The sequence below is a fragment of the Lissotriton helveticus genome, chromosome 6, assembly GCF_964261635.1.
Source record: "Lissotriton helveticus chromosome 6, aLisHel1.1, whole genome shotgun sequence".
NCBI classification, from domain to species: domain Eukaryota; kingdom Metazoa; phylum Chordata; class Amphibia; order Caudata; family Salamandridae; genus Lissotriton; species Lissotriton helveticus.
Window position 1 is genome coordinate 385,422,595 of NC_136067.1, and position 17,137 is coordinate 385,439,731.

Sequence of the window (17,137 nt, forward strand, 5' to 3'; positions counted from 1 at the left end):
GCTGTGGGAGAAGGTATGGCGTCTTTCGCAGCTTTCGCGGCTCCTTGGCTTCCAAGAGAGTTATACGAGGCCGGGGGGGAGGGGGAGAGGTGCTGTGAAGGCGCCTATGGCTTACAGGGACAGAGACGGGCAGCCTCACACACCCAGCAGCCGCTCAGCTCCTTGCACCTCGCTCGCTCCTCGCTCAGCAAACCCCTCTCCTCCAGCAGATGGCGCTCCAGCAAACACCACCAACTGATCCACGCTACCAAGAAGACAGCATTCAAAGAACGACTGGACAACAACGCCCACAACAGCAAGGAACTCTTCAGCATCGTCAAAGAGCTCTCCACCCCCAGCGCCGGAAACAATGATATCACTCCCTCGCAAGACCTCTGCAACTCACTCGCCTCGTTCTTCCGCCGCAAGATCGTCGACATACACAACAGCTTCAATGAACAGACCACTCACCCAACCACTGAACCAACGCCCCCCACCACCACCCTCTGTGCCTGGACCCCGGTCAGCACCGAAGACACCACCCACACGATGAACACCATCCACTCCGGATCCCCAACCGACCCTTGCCCCCACCACGTCTTCAACAAGGACGACTCCATCATCGCACCCCAACTCCGCGACATCATCAACACCTCGTTCAACCCCGCCACCTTCCCGGAAAGCTGGAAGCACGCCGAGCTCAGCGCCCTCCTGAAGAAACCAACAGCGGACCCCACCGACCTCAAGAACTTCCGCCCAATCTCGCTCCTCCCTTTCCCTGCCAAAGTCATCAAGAAGACCGTCAACAGACAGCTTGCCGCCTTCCTCGAGACAAACAGATCCCTCGACCACTCACAGTCCGGTTTCCGAGCCAACCACAGCACCGAGACCGCCCTCATCGCAGCCACTGACGACATCAGATCCCTGCTCGACAACGGGGAAACAGCGGCCCTCATCCTCCTGGAGCTCTCCGCGGCGGTCGACACTGTCTGCCACCGCACCCTAGTACAGCACCTCAACAACATCGGAATCCAAGAGAAGGCACTGGAGTGGATCATCTCGTTCCTCACCGGAAGAACCCAGAGAGTCCGCCTCCCCCCGTTCAGATCCGAGGCCACCGAAGTCATCTGCGGCGTACCACAAGGATCGTCACTCAGCCCCACCCTCTTCAACGTCTACATGAGCCCCCTCGCAGCCATCGCACGCCAACACAACCTCAACATCATCTCCTATGCCGACGACACCCAGCTGATCCTCTCCCTCACCAACGACCCCGCCACCGCCAGAACCAACCTACACGAAGGGATGAAAGACGCCGCCGAGTGGATGAAGAACAGCCGCCTGAAACTGAACTCAGACAAGACTGAGGTCCTCATCCTGGGATCATCGCCCTCCGCCTGGGACGACTCCTGGTGGCCCCCTGCCCTGGGCACCACTCCCAAGCCAACGGACCACGCACGCAACCTGGGCTTCATCCTGGACTCCTCCCTCTCGATGACCAGACAAGTCAACGCCGTCTCATCTTCGTGCTTCAACACCCTGCGCATGCTCCGAAAGATCTTCCGATGGATCCCCACCGAAACCAGGAAGACGGTCACCCAGGCACTCGTCACCAGTTGGACTATGGAAACACCCTCTACACCGGAACCACAGCCAAACTCCAGAAAAGACTCCAACGCATCCAGAACGCCTCCGCACGACTCGTCCTGGACATTCCCCGACACAGCCACATCTCCGGCCACCTGAGAAACCTGCACTGGCTCCCCGTCAGCAAGAGGATCACGTTCAGACTCCTCACCCATGCACACAAGGCTCTCCACGACCTGGGCCCCAAGTACATCAACAACCGCCTGACCTTCTACACGCCCACCCGCCAGCTACGAACGACCAGCCATGCCCTCGCCGCTGTTCCACGCATGCGCAGAACCACCGCCGGAGGAAGATCCTTCTCCTACCTGGCTGCCAAGACATGGAACTCCCTCCCCATCCACCTTCGGCTAACCCAGGACCATCTCTCCTTCAGGAAGCAACTCAAGACCTGGCTTTTCGAGCAGTAACGCACGCCTCTCCCCCAGCGCCTTGAGACCCTTCCGGGTGAGTAGCGCGCTATACAAATGCATTGATTGATTGATTGATTGATTGATTGATGTTATTCTCATCAGAGTGGTATGTCAACACTCCAAGATAGTTGAAGCAGATCGGCACCCAGCGTAGGACCCCCAGACCCCCTGACAGCGATCTAGAAGAAGTGTCCATCAAAAGCGAAAACCCCACTATTTGCCCCAATTTAACGTGTATCTGGATGCCGAGTGGAACATAAAGTAAAACCAGATATGTAGGCCCAGCTATAGGAATACCCAGCTCCGCCGCATCCCGGCAGAGAGTCTTCGCTAGTGGCTCAACAGCTAGCTAAAATAGTAAAGGGGAGAGTGGGCATCCCTGCCATGTACCTCTATGTATCCTGAAGGAGTCAGAAATACTGCGTCCCATCTTCACTCTGGTTGTGGCTACATCATACAAAATCCATACCCAAGCAGATATGTGATACCCAAACCCATATTTGCGGAGAACAGAGTGCATGTGTGTCCAATTAAGTGAATCAAGTGCATTTTCTAAGTCGAAGGCTAAGCAAGCTGAGAGAGGGTATCAGTCTGGAGCATAGGCTAAAATCAAGCAGAACCTCTGAATATTCAAGGAGGTGTCGAGACCCAGAACAAATCTACACTTATATGCATGGATCAAGGATGGTAGCTCCAGCAATATCCTGGTTGCTAGCAGCTTTTTTAGGATCTTATAATCCACAATGATTATAGAAAGGGGGTGATCAGGAGCCATGTCCCTGGTGTCTCGTCCAGGTTTTAATATAGATGCAACCAAGGTTTCACTTGCAGAAGGAGGAACAATGTTTTTAACTAGGGCAGGAGACCCCCAGAATAAAAATGAATCTACCTCAGGTACTCCTAGCCCCATTTTAAACTCACTTCCACGTCTACACCCTTCTGGCCTCACACCCACACTTCACCATACGGCTGTTGGATAAAAGATCTCCAATAAAGTGCCCCTCTTTGAGGTGAGCCCGTTGGGTATTGCACCACCGACCCAACGAGAAGCAACCCATATGATGAAGCATGACACCTGAAAGGGTGTGTGAGGGCAATAAAATCCAACTTATGGATGCCCACCTGTAGATCTCTTTGAGACTCGGTTGTATCCAATCTTAATGCGACCCCCTCAACCCCTTCCTTTTGAGGAACTGCACAACAATCCATTCTTGACTTGTTTACAGGGGCACCTGTTTGTGCTGGACCTCCTACTCCTTGCGAGTGGAAATAGCCCCCCCATCCTCTCATTTTTTAGTACAACTTAAATTGACAAGGCCTTTCTATCTAGCTATCCTGCAGATGATACATACGTTACACATAATATTAACCTGCGGCTCTGGATGTTGATTGAGGCCACATCCTCTCCCCTGATTTTGAATCCTGGGTGCCCCTCCAATTACTAGGCACATTTATTGCATGTCCACTGCGTGTCCAAAGCATGCAAAGGAGGGTCTACTGTCTTACCTTGTACCAGCTCTGGCTATTTCCCCAGAGAGAAAAGGTTAATTATCTTTAGACCAGGAGAGGCTAACCATCTCCCAACAGAAAGGGCCCCTTCTAACAAGGTTAGGGCAGATAAACACAGATAAGAGTGAATGTGTACCCCACAGCCCACCAGACCTTCCCAAGAAATTGGGAGGGGCATGGGGAGCTGGAATGCCCAACAGAACAGCTCACATTACACACAATGGCTAAACCCACCATCCTTCCCCAGAACACCCATGGGCTCTCAAACACATGTCAGGTAGACAAAGGCAACAGGACCACAGGCATGAGAGACTGCACAGACTTGCTCAGAAGGATGGCTAGTTGTCCACCCTTGTTAAAATACATGGATGCAGATATCCCGGACTATAGATTTTTTTGCTGCCACCACTGTCAGTCTATCACAGCCGTGTATAGAGGGCAGCGGCCACTCTCTGTGAAATAAGGGTGCACTATTCAAGCCTCCCCTCGACTTCAGAGCAAGCTCTAGGGCCTCAGTCCATGTAAACAGGGAGACCCTCAGTGGACATGTATGATTGTCATGCTCACTGAGGTAGGGATCTAGAAACCAAACAGTAACTTTTAAGTGAAGAAGAAGGGAAGAAGGAGGAGGAGCCTCAGCAGGCAGACGTGTCCTGCTGAGGCTCCGCGATCGGGCTCTCATGCTGCCCGCTTCCTAGCATCGCCATGACCTGTACTGACATCGGCCGGTGACGGAGCGCATGCAGCGCTGGGAGATGCCGCGAAGTCATGCCTTGGTGCGCTCCAAACAACAGAACGGGGAGAGTTGGACTGCATGCTCCCGGTGGCAAGATGGCGCCCGCCGGGGCTCTGGGAGTCCGGACCGGTGCCTCGAGCTATGCACCAGGAGCAGCACGGGGGCACTTGTTTGCGGCCGCAGCGGAGGAGTGGCGGCACTCCGACAGTGCCATTCCCTGACGCGAGTTCTGGAGGGCACACGCGGAGGCAGGTGGCGGCGATTGGTGATGGCCCGCCATTTTGGCTGTCCTGGTCTCTGCCTCGTCGCTCCACAGCCCCGCGATCACACCGAGCATGGTAGTGACGCCACCCATCCATCGGCGGCGATCTGGGAGCTGGAGAGTCGATTGCTGCCCCCAACACCGCATTGAAGCACGAAATAGCCCCCGATCGGCAACAATCGCCTGACTCCAAAATGGCGTCCAGTGTTGAAAATGGCCGACGGAGCCGATCCTGAATATCTGGAGACTCCTGGGGGTGTACAGCACCATCGGGACAGAGGTGAGCAGCGGACCACGCGCTTCCAGGGACAAACCTAAAGGGAATTTCTCTCTCTGCAGCAAGGACATAATAAACACACAATGGTAAACACCCAACCATTGCTGCGGACTGCCTTTCTCCCCCCGGACTTGCTGGCTATGGCATCACTTTTCCTGGACTTTCAGACCTGGACCTCTGTGTTCCCCGCCATTTTCTTTTTATGACTCACTTCTTCTTCTACCTTTCTCCTCCGCCTTTTTAGCGATCTCTGACCTCCCCCCTCTGTCCTAGTGACCTCTCTATTGTCTCTCCTGATGCCTCTGACACAGTGCTCGCTGTCTTACTTGTTACTATCTGCTTCCCTCTCTGGTTTGTCTCACTTTCCTGCCCTTCTCTGTCCCTCCCTTGGTGCTGTGACTGTATATCCAGTCATATCCCCTCCCTATGTATATAGAGATAACTCTAATCACTAGTATATGCAGTAGACCGGTGCGCTCTCTCCCATTTCTATGTGACTCTTAGAGTATATCCATGTGTATCCCCTCCCTATGTATATAGAGATAACTCTAATCACTAGTATATGCAGTAGACCGTTGTGCTCTCTTCCATTCCTATGTGACTCTTAGAGTATATCCAGTCTTACCCCTTCCCTACGTATATAGAGATAACTCTAGTCACTAGTATATGCAGTAGACCGTTGTGCTCTCTTCCATTCCTATGTGACTCTTAGAGTATATCCAGTCTTACCCCCCCCCTATGTATATAGAGATAACTCTAATCACTAGTTTATGCAGGAGTCCGCTCTGCTCTCTACCATTCCTATGTGACTCTTAGAGTATATTCATGTGTATCCCCTCCCTAAGTAGATAGAGATTTCACTAGTATATGCCTAGAGTTTATCGATTTGTATCTCCTCCTTGTGTGACTTTATCTCTTGTACATTTGCAATTTTTCTCTGTTTGTACCTTTTTATAACGCATGTAATCCTAAATCCGTATGTTTTCAACTGGTTCTTATGTAAGTCAAAAATTAGCAAATTCTTTTTGTACTGTCATTCCTTATGTTTGAAACTGGGTCCTTTGTAAAGCGCTCTGACACCTTCGGGTAAAGTTTGCGCTATATAAAATCGCATAAATAAAGTGACTTGCCTGGAGATCAGCATAAGGCAGGGAAAGCACTCTCGCCCATCCCAACAATCCTAAACCTCTATTTATTGTTATTTATAGTCACATGTAATTGTATATTGTCAAGCGTATGTATATTGGTTAAATGCACGTTCTGTCATTTTATGTATTATGTGCATAAAAGCCAACACATCCGATTTAGAAATGGGCCACTCGATTTTTTATTAAAAAGAGGAGAGCCTTTGTTTTAGCTTTCTCCCGCTGAACTTCAACTGCAGTATAAATTAAAGGAAATTTAAATCCCTCAATGTTTTACTTGTGTCCCTCATTTGTTGCACATGTTGGCAAGTGGGCAGAAAACAAAACAAAAAACACTGATGGAAAATTAAAATACACGTGAATATATTTGGTTGCGGAATGAAGGAAGCAGGCGGGCAGAGGGTAGACAGTGGGATGGAACTGAGCTAGATTTGTATTAGAGCAGAGAAAAATAAAGAACAATTCCACGACCACTTTAAAGGTTGACGACAATATAGTTCTTATGGCTGTTGTTTGCGAGTCTTCGATAAGAACAAAGCAAAAGCTGAATATCTCAAATATATGCTAAAAAGATAGCAGAAGGATTGTGCGAATCGTCTTTCCTGGAAATGTGCCTCGCGAGCTCCTGTAGCCGCGGCTCACGCCCGCCCCCTGCTCTGCCTTCCCTGGCTGCCTGCCTTTTGATTCACAAGAGTTCGGCAGAGCAGGGACTCGCCAGCTCCCGGGAGCGCTCTGCACGGGCGATCCGACCGTTCCATTCGGGGACCAGCATGAAGTGAGCACGTCGCCCTCTGATGTCACCTCCAGCGCAGCTTTTTAAATTTTTCGTTTCGTTCTCTTTTAACATTTGAAATCTCCTTGCCGGGTGGATATATTTTTAAATTTTTGTTGCTATTATTTTGGATTTTATTGGTAGTTTTTGAAGGGAGTCTGCTGAGCCTGATTCCAGATCCGGCTTCTTTGCTAAAACGGAGGCCGGGGGAGGACCGGCCGCCGACCGAAGCATCCTCGTCGTCTTTCCCTGCATCCTTCAGCCGCCTCCTGCACCGGAGGGATTATCACCATGGTGACGACCACCACCGGGTCCACGCTCCTGCAGCCCATCAGCAACGCCGTGCAGCTGCCCATAGACCAGGTAAAGACCCCCTCATTGTGGGGCTACGAGGCTCAGCCTAACTCGATTGTTCTGCAGGTCTCTCGGATAGGGGGCGGGCTAGGGGCAGACAGCGAAGGGCGACCTCAGCGAAGGAGGGAGTTGGCTCTGTGGAATGTCATCTGGGAATGTGACTGGGACTTGGGTGTACATACATCAGGCGTTAGGCATACCTCGAAGCCTCTCTTCCTGAACATTATTAGTATGCAGAGGCATATGTGGGCCGTGCCATTCAAATCTCTGCAGATCGGTTGTCAGTCACTAATAATCTATACTCTGATTCGTGATGTGGGGTGAGTGTGTTACAAATCACATACGAGCAAAACAATAACGGGTGCATTCGAAAACAAACGGGGACATGAGCACACACCCTGTTGCATTATTCAGCTGCATGCGCTTTGTAGTCTGAGTGTGTTACTGCTGCCTAGAAGGGCATCCGAGTTGCTTCTAAGCTTATGCATTGTTGGCCATTGCATAGTCTCTTTTACCAGTCAAGTAAATAGTTCAACTACCTGTAGCATTTGTGTTCACAGTGCAAGGATTGAATAACTTTCCGAACTAATGCTTCTTGTAAAAGGAGTTTCCTTGAGTTGAAATACTGATTTCGAGTCACTATTTTTTTCGATAGTCGAGTCACTGTTTTTTCAGTATAGGTCACTTATTTTTAGGTTCGAGTCATTGAGAACATGCGTCTTGCGAGACACTGTTGTATACAGAAAAGGGCTTGTTTCTTTTTTGTAATCATGTTTTATGGTGTTATAATAAATACATTTAATCATCTTAAGGAGGTGGGAGCAAATCCACCATTGATTGTATGCGAAGGGGCTTTGAGTGGTGTTATTGTAAACAAACAGGAGTTACCACGGAAACGCATATATCTCCCACAACCCAGAAAATGGCTTTCACATTCTCTTGTAATTTTTCTGGCATGTTGTGTGGCAGTTGCGACTTCCTCACTAACCCCTTTGTTCTTTTCCGAGTAGTAAGTGAAAGGGCGAGTTGTGTGGGCCCGCAGCGTGGCCTCGAAACCTTCAAATTGACCAGTCAATCCATCCCTTACAGCCACGTGCTGATTTGGCATTATTAATTTTTAATTTTAAGTGACAGTGCCTGGAGAGAGCGCTGAACATGCCCCCCGGGAGCCCTATTGGAGCACTGCAAACCCGAGACATACGGGTTTGTGGCACCAAAACACAAACCAAGACATTTCACATTCTTGGCGATGCTTTTCCTGTCACAATACTGAACAATAAGTACCTTAATGTTTTTAATTTGTTAGATTTCTTCCCCTTGGTTTTTTGAGTTCTCTAAATGGTTGTTCACATGGTACGTGCTTCAGAGGGGGCATTGAAGAGTCAGTTATTTTAGCTTTCAAGTTGTGCTCAGTGTTTGTTGTATAATGTGCCCTAGGCAGCGGTAGGCTGCTTTGAGACACCCAGCTGGAAAGACTATTAAGGAGGCATTGTAGCTGACTATGCGTGTTTCTGATCTCCGCTTCCTTCTTAAAAGATGTCTTGTGCTGCTTGTCTAACTTCTGGTTGTTATGGTAGCAGTGTACCTGTGTGTAACAATACTTAGTTTAGCGGCGGGTCAGCTGGTCGGCGACTGGTGCCATTTGAATTTCATTTGGTTACAAGTGGCAGAGAGCAGCTTTCTTGTCGGAGGTAATTTCTGATCCAGCTTTTTAGTTTGTCTAGGCCACTTTCCCAGAAAGACGTCGTGTGTTACAACATTTTATCACATGAGGTGTTTGCCATTGCTTCTGGATTGCCGCTTACAATTGATACCCGTGGCAGGATTTGAATAACTTAACCTGTTTTTTTTATTTTTTTAATTTTTTTAACAAATGCATATAAAATCGGTTAAGTGACAGATTTCTCAGCATTGTGCTGGGTCCTGATATTGAAAAGCCCACTCATAACTCGTGTGATTTATCTGTGCAATGCTTTTTTAGCCTTTAGAATGTAGTAAACAGAATTATTAACACATTGTATGGAATTAAAAAGCACATTTTATGGTTCCATTCTGTTATGTTTATTTTCTGAGTTGGTGTTATGGACATGCGCCAAGTTTCTGTTCAAAATGTTGTTTTTGTCTGTGATGCTGATGCTTGTGTGTATGGTGGCTCCACGATCAACAGTATGCAAGGGTACAGGTTCATGTCCCTGTGGAGATGCAGAAATGTTTTCATCCCATGCAGTCCAGGTCAGCAGCTCAGGGCAGCAAACGCAAATATGTTTCAATGTCTTTGCTTGGAGACCACCGTTGTAGCGGTCTCACATGCGGGGGGCCTATGTTACGCCACTGCTCCCACCTCTGAATGGCATAGCAAATCGTGGATCAGTGCTTCCTGAAATGTCTGTAGCATTTTCTAGTTCTTCTATGAAATGCAGGGTGGAATAACAAAAAGGTGTGCCAAAGCATTTAAGGGTCACTTGGCATAGCAAGTAGTGGGCTGCAGAACTTGTGGTGAGGTAAAAACTAGAGGGCTGAGAGGGTCAAGAATAAACAGAATACGATAATTTAATGAAAGCTGAGTAAGGAGGTATATCACATTAAGAGTCATTGAGGCTGTGGTTTCCAAGTGCAAAAACAACAGTTGATGGACAGAATGCAGAACAATGTCATACATTCACCCCAGTACAGGGATCTGGGCCTAAATCCATCATTTTTTTGCTCACCATGCCATTCCCATGAGGCACAGGGTCAAGACTGATTTGCATATGGCCATGTCTGAACTGGGGTGGCTTGGTGAGCAAAATAACAATGGATTAAACCCAGATCTGTGACTGGGGGTGAATGTTTTGCCATTGTGCGACATTCCGTCCATCATCTTGTGTGTTTTGTGGTTTCTAAGTGGCAGATTGGAAAAAATGCCTGCGATAAACAGAAATGCAGCTATTTTTCATATATGTCTAAAATGTAAAGATCAAGTTCCCTTCTTAAATGAGTGAATAGTGGGTTATGATGCTGTGGAAGGAGAGGGTCTGGTATTGAACATTAGTGGAATGGAAGGTCACTGCATTTCTCAATATAGCTGGAGGATGTCAGCACAAACCTTGTACTCTGGATCCAACAGGAGCAGCAGCAGCAGCACAGGCAGTGTGTTACGGGTTCTAGTGTAAGGAGGAGGATGATCCTCCTGGCTACTGTTTGAGCAATAATATACAGGAATAATCAGGGTTCAGTGGGCTTCTCAGGCCTCTGGGCCAGATGCTACTGCACCAGCGGCACCAAAGGAAGCTGTGCTCCTGAACAGCAATGATGCACTTTTCCACCCCTCATCAGATTCACCACTGCCTATACACAAAAAGAATAAGTTGGCAGTTGTAAAAGTGGGGACAGGGGAATTGGATAAGAGAGAAAATGGAGACACTGGGTATCACCACTCTAACTCATCACTTTGCTGGGCACTGACATCTGCAGCTTGAGGTGGACATGGAAAACCAACAGGGATATCTTAATAATCTGTAACTAAGGGTTTGCATCTAACTATAATAGTGAAAAGGATATACCATAACAGTATATCTAGGTAACCAACTCTGAGTTCTTGTGTGATGCTGATATTTCTGAAACAGAAACATGATAAGATTTTATTGACTATTTAAAGGGTAAATAATTTTTTTTCGATATGGGTTAGACACCAAACTTCAGCTTTGTGTATGCACCCTCTGATTACGATGGCCTTAGTTTCTAGGTACGAAGCAAACACAAGATAATGATGGACTGTGCGCTGACACTTTTCAGACACTCACACCCAGTCACTACTAGATCTGGGTTGAAGCCATCCTCATTCTGTAGCTTACTTGGCCACCCCAGTTGATACCCAGCCATATGCTAATCAGTCTTGACCCTGTTCCTCAAGGGAACAGTCTATCCCGAACTACCAAGTCAGGTCAGATCTAAATACATGTAGAACATTTGATGGGCATGAGAAAGACAACAACAGACAAATAGGGATATTCCAAGTTTTCCTCAGGTTGGCATATGCAGGACAAAAAAAGACGAAGTGCTCAATAGTTTCTGAGGTAGAGGTAAAAGACGAACATGTAGGGGTTAGAGTAGCATTCGCTCAACTGCTTTTCATAGCATTCGAAGGGAAAGTTCCAAATCTAAATTGTATATAAAGTGTTAGTGCTAAGGGTGGTTCAACTTCATCCATGTAGGTATTAAGCTAAAAACAGCTTTTAACATTTAAAAATCTGGTAGTTCAAATGCCAAGTGACCTAAAATCAATGGCAGAAGAATCAATGAAATTCCAGAACATTGTTTTGAGCTTGTTGTACCATTTTTTTTGTGATAGATTGTGGTTCATCCCTCATATCCCCCAGCTTAAAGAGCCACTCCTTGACCTTTTCAAACCAGGGCAAGCACCCTGATTTTCTTTGGAGGATTAGTAATTCCTCCACAGTGTCTTTTACTGGAATCTGGGCAGGGGTGTGGAATTTCATAAAATATCTAATTGTCCATCGGGCAGGTTGCTACATAAATCTACTTGTCTTGTAACAAAATCCGCTTTTCCCTTTTGTGCCATGTAATGCAGCGACAAATTAAGGTAGCAGTTTCATGAGAAAAGTGCTCTGATAATAGCCTCTCTGATTATACCAGGGCTTGCACCATAGGATTTGAATACTAGCAATTCCTTAATGTTGCCACGTTTCAGCAAATCTACATACTAGGGCTGAAGGTAGTGGCAAGGCAATAGTCCCAAGGTTGGAATGCCCTTTTGAGTTTGTGCAAACCTTTTAACTTGCATGTTTTAAGGGTTTTCACCAACTCTTCTCTAATCTTTCCCCACACTGAGAAAGGTTGGAAATTTACTCCTAACAAAGGCAGACGTAAAACTTCTTCCAGAGTTGTGAAGAAAATGGTTGGAGGGAAAGCGATCTTGCAAACACTCAACTTTTGTAGGAGCAAATCTACATATGCATATTTGCACATGCTAAAATGCAGATAACTAATATTTTATAGGAGTACTATTTCTTGCCCTACTTGTGTACATTCACGAATGCCATATATCTGCGTTTAATGCGAGGACACATACCACAGGTGCACTTTTGAGAATTTCTGTAATAATTGGGCCACTAATTATTTATTAAAATTCGGTCTCTCTCTCTCTTTATCTTCATCGGCTGGCTTCACTGCGAGTGTGGGCATTCTCCTCTTTCACAAGGAGCCTATCGGCACACAAGGTAGTTTTGTTAAGTGCCTGCGGCAATAAGTGCTTTTTGAGACTCACATTTTTTTTGCTTTTGCCATTGTTTGTTATAATGGTGAGGGCCTGGCAGCTTCCACACCAATAAGGTTTTACAAAAACCATGCTAAAACAATTCATGCATTGACAAAAATAAAAGGCTGACCACCAATTTCAGACCTACTTGCTTTGTCAATGCTTGTTTATTTTGTTTCCCATAATCGTATTGGAACTGGTTACACTGATTTTCAATTATGAATATTTTTGGGAACTACTAGCATACATCAACACATTTTACTAAATGGTACCTAAATGTTTACAGTAGTATAGCGAAATGTTATTCGCTACCTTCATTTTTTTGTGAACATTTTATTTTGAAAGCAAATAATCAATCTTGCTTTCAAGCTTCTACAAAATTTGCATCTAATCAGAAAGCATTCTGAGAGCATTATACATAGCCGCATATTGCTAAGCTTTGAAAGCATGTGTACACATTTTTATACTGGAACTACTGTCAGAAGTGAAGTCCGAGCTTACAACATTTACTTTGAGTGCTCACCCTAATAAGAAAGGCTTTCAATTCATGAACCATATAAGCATGTTTAAACAGCATTAAAACATAGGTATAAATATTACCTTAACTGCAGACCATGCCCTTTTCTGATCCATGATATGGGCCTACTTGTCCCAAGGACAAAATAGACATGAAAACTTGTTGCCCTTGACCCCAAACAATATGTCCTGGACGTTGGGCTATAGGAATTCCACATCCCTGTCTGGGTGTTACTAGTCCAGAGTCCTATCCTGAACTAAAGCACCTTTAAGAACAGCTAAGTGGGTACTAGACTTTAGACCAAGATCAAGGCATAAAGGAAATATAGGCGTGTTCTTTGGGAGATTTATGAGTGCTTTTAGAAATTTGTTTTTGGTGACTTCTAGCTGGTTTGTATGCTCTAGCCCCCACAATTCGGCCCCATAAAGAGCTGCACCCAACCATTTAGCCCAATGTATTTCTAAACAGGGAGAAATTGGGCGAAAAGCTGAGCGTTTGACACTCTTTATAGTTGCACAATCCACATGCTTGAGAGTCAACACACTCTTCTGAATTTGGGGAGTCCATGCCAGGTTATCACTAATTCTGAACCCCAAGTAATCAAAGGCCTTAACCTGTTCTAGTAATTGAGCACCCAACCTCACTTTCCCCTTGGGGAATTTATAAGGATTAAAAACCATGAACTTTGTTTTTGAACAATAGATTTCGAGGCGCTGTACTTTGTATGCTCTTCATATCCTCTATTACCGCATGGACGCACCGGTGATCATAGGGAACCTGTGCAATTGGTTTGCAAACCAGACTGACCCTGGAGTGGCATCTGATGGACTTGATTTAGTGCCAGTGATACGGCTATACTCTCCCGCAATGGTTCACATGCGGATGAGGTGTTAAAACCACATGTTGGTTGCCTCCTATCCCCACCAATCCCGTCCTGAGGGAGACTTGCAGGCAAAGGTTCAACCGTCCTATATGCCACAAGTCGAGTCGAAACGTCGACTATCATACACCCATGCACCTGGACCCACCCAGCCCTTTCCTATTATGTGCCACAGATGATTACAAGCTGTGATTGTAAAAATTGATGTAAATAGACCATGTAAAATACTGTTGGGTCAGGACACTAAGTTTGATAAGTTTGATCAATCCCACATTGAACTTTTGTATTTTTCTACACTCTGGTAATATTTCCCCACTCACCTACTTTCGAGCACTCCTTCTTTGCACGTTCCCCTTTGGAGCAACCTTTACAAACGTCCAGTGATAAAGCTCTATCAATGAAAAAAAAATTCATTTTGTTTCATATTAAGTTCAGTTTCTGCACATCCATGTAAAAACACCTATGTTGAAAAATTGTTTTCTATGAAGAGCATGAATTCACTTTAGCTCATAATTTAGAATTTGTAAATTGATTTTGCAATTAGGATTGATTGGTTTGAGGACCATTATTTTTCTATATTGAACTTTACCCAGGTCCACAAACTTGCATCGGGTCACCCCTTACCTATAATGGGTACTTTGTATGCTGTCGCAAATTTAGTTAAAACATTCTGTATGCCCATGGGGGTTTTAGATATGAGCAACGTTCCGTCTGCGAATAACAGAGAGGGTATTAACTTGCCTCCCAGTTTAGGCGGGTCACCTCCACAGTCAGAAAGGTCACTTATAAGCCCATTCATGTACAGGGTAAAAATGGTTGGGGCCAGCACACAGCCCTAGCGCACTCCTTTCAGAATCGGTATAATATCAGTTAGACTGCTATCAGAGTTCCACCTGACTTTAGCATAGTTATCTTGATGTAGACGGATTCAAATTTGGAGCAAGCCAGAGGGAAGTCCCTAAAGACAGCCCAGAGCTTGGTGCGATCTATGGAATCAAATGCCGTTTTGAGATCCACAAACACTACATATAGATGGCCCAACTTGATCGTAACCTCCTTCAAAATAAGCAAAAGAAAATGAAACCCCTGGTCTACGGTGCTTGTGGAGGCTCTAAACCCTGCCTGCAAGTGCAATAGTATACTATTCTCCTCTATCGATTTTGTGGAGATGTGTTAGAATCATTTCACAAAAAACTTTCTGGGACACCTCTATAAGGCTAATGGGCCTGTAGTTTGCGGGGTCCCCTTTATTCCCCTTTTTTAAATATTGGGATTATTTTGGTGCCCTTCCAGGCTGTTGGAATGTTCCTCCCACGTGTGTTGGCATTAAAGACTATATGGAGCAAGGGGCCCCATATTTTGGGCTCAGATTTATAAAGATCTCCCGGTAGTTTATCTAGCTCTGGTGCTTTCCTTGTTTGAAATGAGCTCATTACGTTCATAATTTCCATTAAGGAAAAACTCACTGCCTCTTTCGCATCAAGCTCTCGATTGCAATCCCTGCCTGGCTCCACTGCCTCACCCTCAGAATCCTTTCCAGAATATAATGCCTGGAAATACTCTTCCCAGAGATGTGGAAGTCGTCTTCACTGACCGGGTGGATTACCCCTTTAGAAAGAAGATGGCAGAATAAGGAGCCTCGACTAGTAAACGCCAGTTTTCTGTTTCCCAACTTATGTTTGCCTCGTCCTGTGTTCTCTTATATAGCCTTCTTTTGTTAATTATGTTGGGCGTTATCCCTTCTTTTACTGCCACTGTTAGCTCCATTCATCGCTTACCTGCATTCCCCATTATACCATGGAGCAATGATACGTTTAATCGAGATTGAACTTCCCTGCCTACTAAAGTGGGACATTATATTGTTCGACAGTTCTTGATAACTAGACCTAATAATGTCATCATTTATGTTAGTATTACTCAGGATCGCTAATGTCTGGACCACCTCTTTATAAATGTTAGGGAGGAGCTTGCCATCAGTGTCTACCTGTGTCCACTTAATTCTCCTGTTGTTATTAGTTGTGACCACAGGCACCATCACCAGATTTAACTGGGGCTGAAAAATGGGAAGGCCAGAAAGTCTTAAGAGCAGTGCATTATGGTCACTATCCTCACGGTTAAGAATGATAATATCATTAACTTGTGGCCATAGATCAAGATCTACCATAATAAAATCAATCCTGCTTCTAACATTCCCCCTTTTTTTAAAGTAAAATTAGCATTGACATCTGATGGTGTTCGCCCGTTACATGCATGCATCCCATAAGCAAGAGTAAACGTCAGAACTTGCTGCCCAACACTAGTGCATCTTTTAACCCCTTCGACGCTCATGATGAGCTGAGCTGGTCATGAGGTACAGTGGAGCTGAGCTCATCATAAAAGCTGTGGAACGCCCATGCGGTGCTAATTCCCCTCCTGTGCGGGGCGTTTCATTGAGTGGGCGGAGTTGTGACGAGCTCAGCTCGTCATGAGCACAGCTCCACTGTGCAGCATGACAAGCTGAGCTCGTCACGAGCACCGCGGTGCAGCGCACGGCCCCCCTTCCCCCACACCGCGGGGGAATTAGCCCCACGTGGAAGGCGTTAAGGGCTGGTATCTGAAGCCTTTCAACACCTCTGACTTGTTCTTCTTCCCGGACTATTTCCTGTACATAATCTACTGGCTCATAGGTTGTATTAAAATCGCCGGCTACAGTGAGATAATACACTTATTCTAAACTTTTTTGAAATTTCAAGGAAGTTTGAAAGCGTTGTTATGGTGTCAGAGGACTTTTAGAGGCTATTGGCCGGTTGAATATGTTAATTAATCTGACATGGGTATCCCCTTTAAGCGATTACAAATCCATACCAAGTATATCCTGTGAGCCTATATCTAGGCACTTGATTTTGCAAGCCAGTGTGGTCTTAACCCAAATCGGCAACCCACCCAGAGGTCTGCCAGATGTTGACTGACTAGCTTCTAAACTAAACGTGGTAAAGCCCACCCTATGAATCTGTTCTGGTACCTGTGTTTCTTGGAAAAGATATATATGGCAGCTGTCCACTTGTTTACCCCACTCCGGTTCATTGAGTTTAGACCATATCCCTGCAATGTTCCAAGATATAATATTCCACGTTGAATCATCGGTAGAGCTTCCCTGCGGTGGGTGTCCCATTGGGGGGCTTTCTCTTATTGAGCCTTGGTTGGGAGCATGGTAGTCGAGTGGGCCATCTGGGGTACATTTCACTATTCCATTAGGAGTGTTGTTTGTAATGCCCCCCGCAAGATGGCTAGCCTGAGCCATGCCCTGGGCTGCCGTTAAAATAGCATTACTAGACTTTAGTCAGCCTGTCTTATCCAGCTCTGTGAGTACTTGGTATCTATTGCAAGTCACAAGTGAAAATTGCTCCTTT

General features: G+C 46.1%; 1 protein-coding gene across 1 annotated transcript in view; it reads left to right on the top strand.

The window, feature by feature from the left end:
- Window positions 1-6,645: 6,645 nt before the first annotated feature.
- MBOAT2 (membrane bound glycerophospholipid O-acyltransferase 2) overlaps window positions 6,646-17,137 on the top strand; it is a 907,083-nt gene continuing 896,591 nt past the window's right edge. Inside the window, exon 1 of the mRNA XM_078647832.1 lies at window positions 6,646-7,103. Within this exon, the coding sequence (XP_078503958.1) occupies window positions 7,032-7,103 (72 nt within the window). The 5' untranslated portion in view covers window positions 6,646-7,031. The remainder of the gene's footprint in view (window positions 7,104-17,137) is intronic.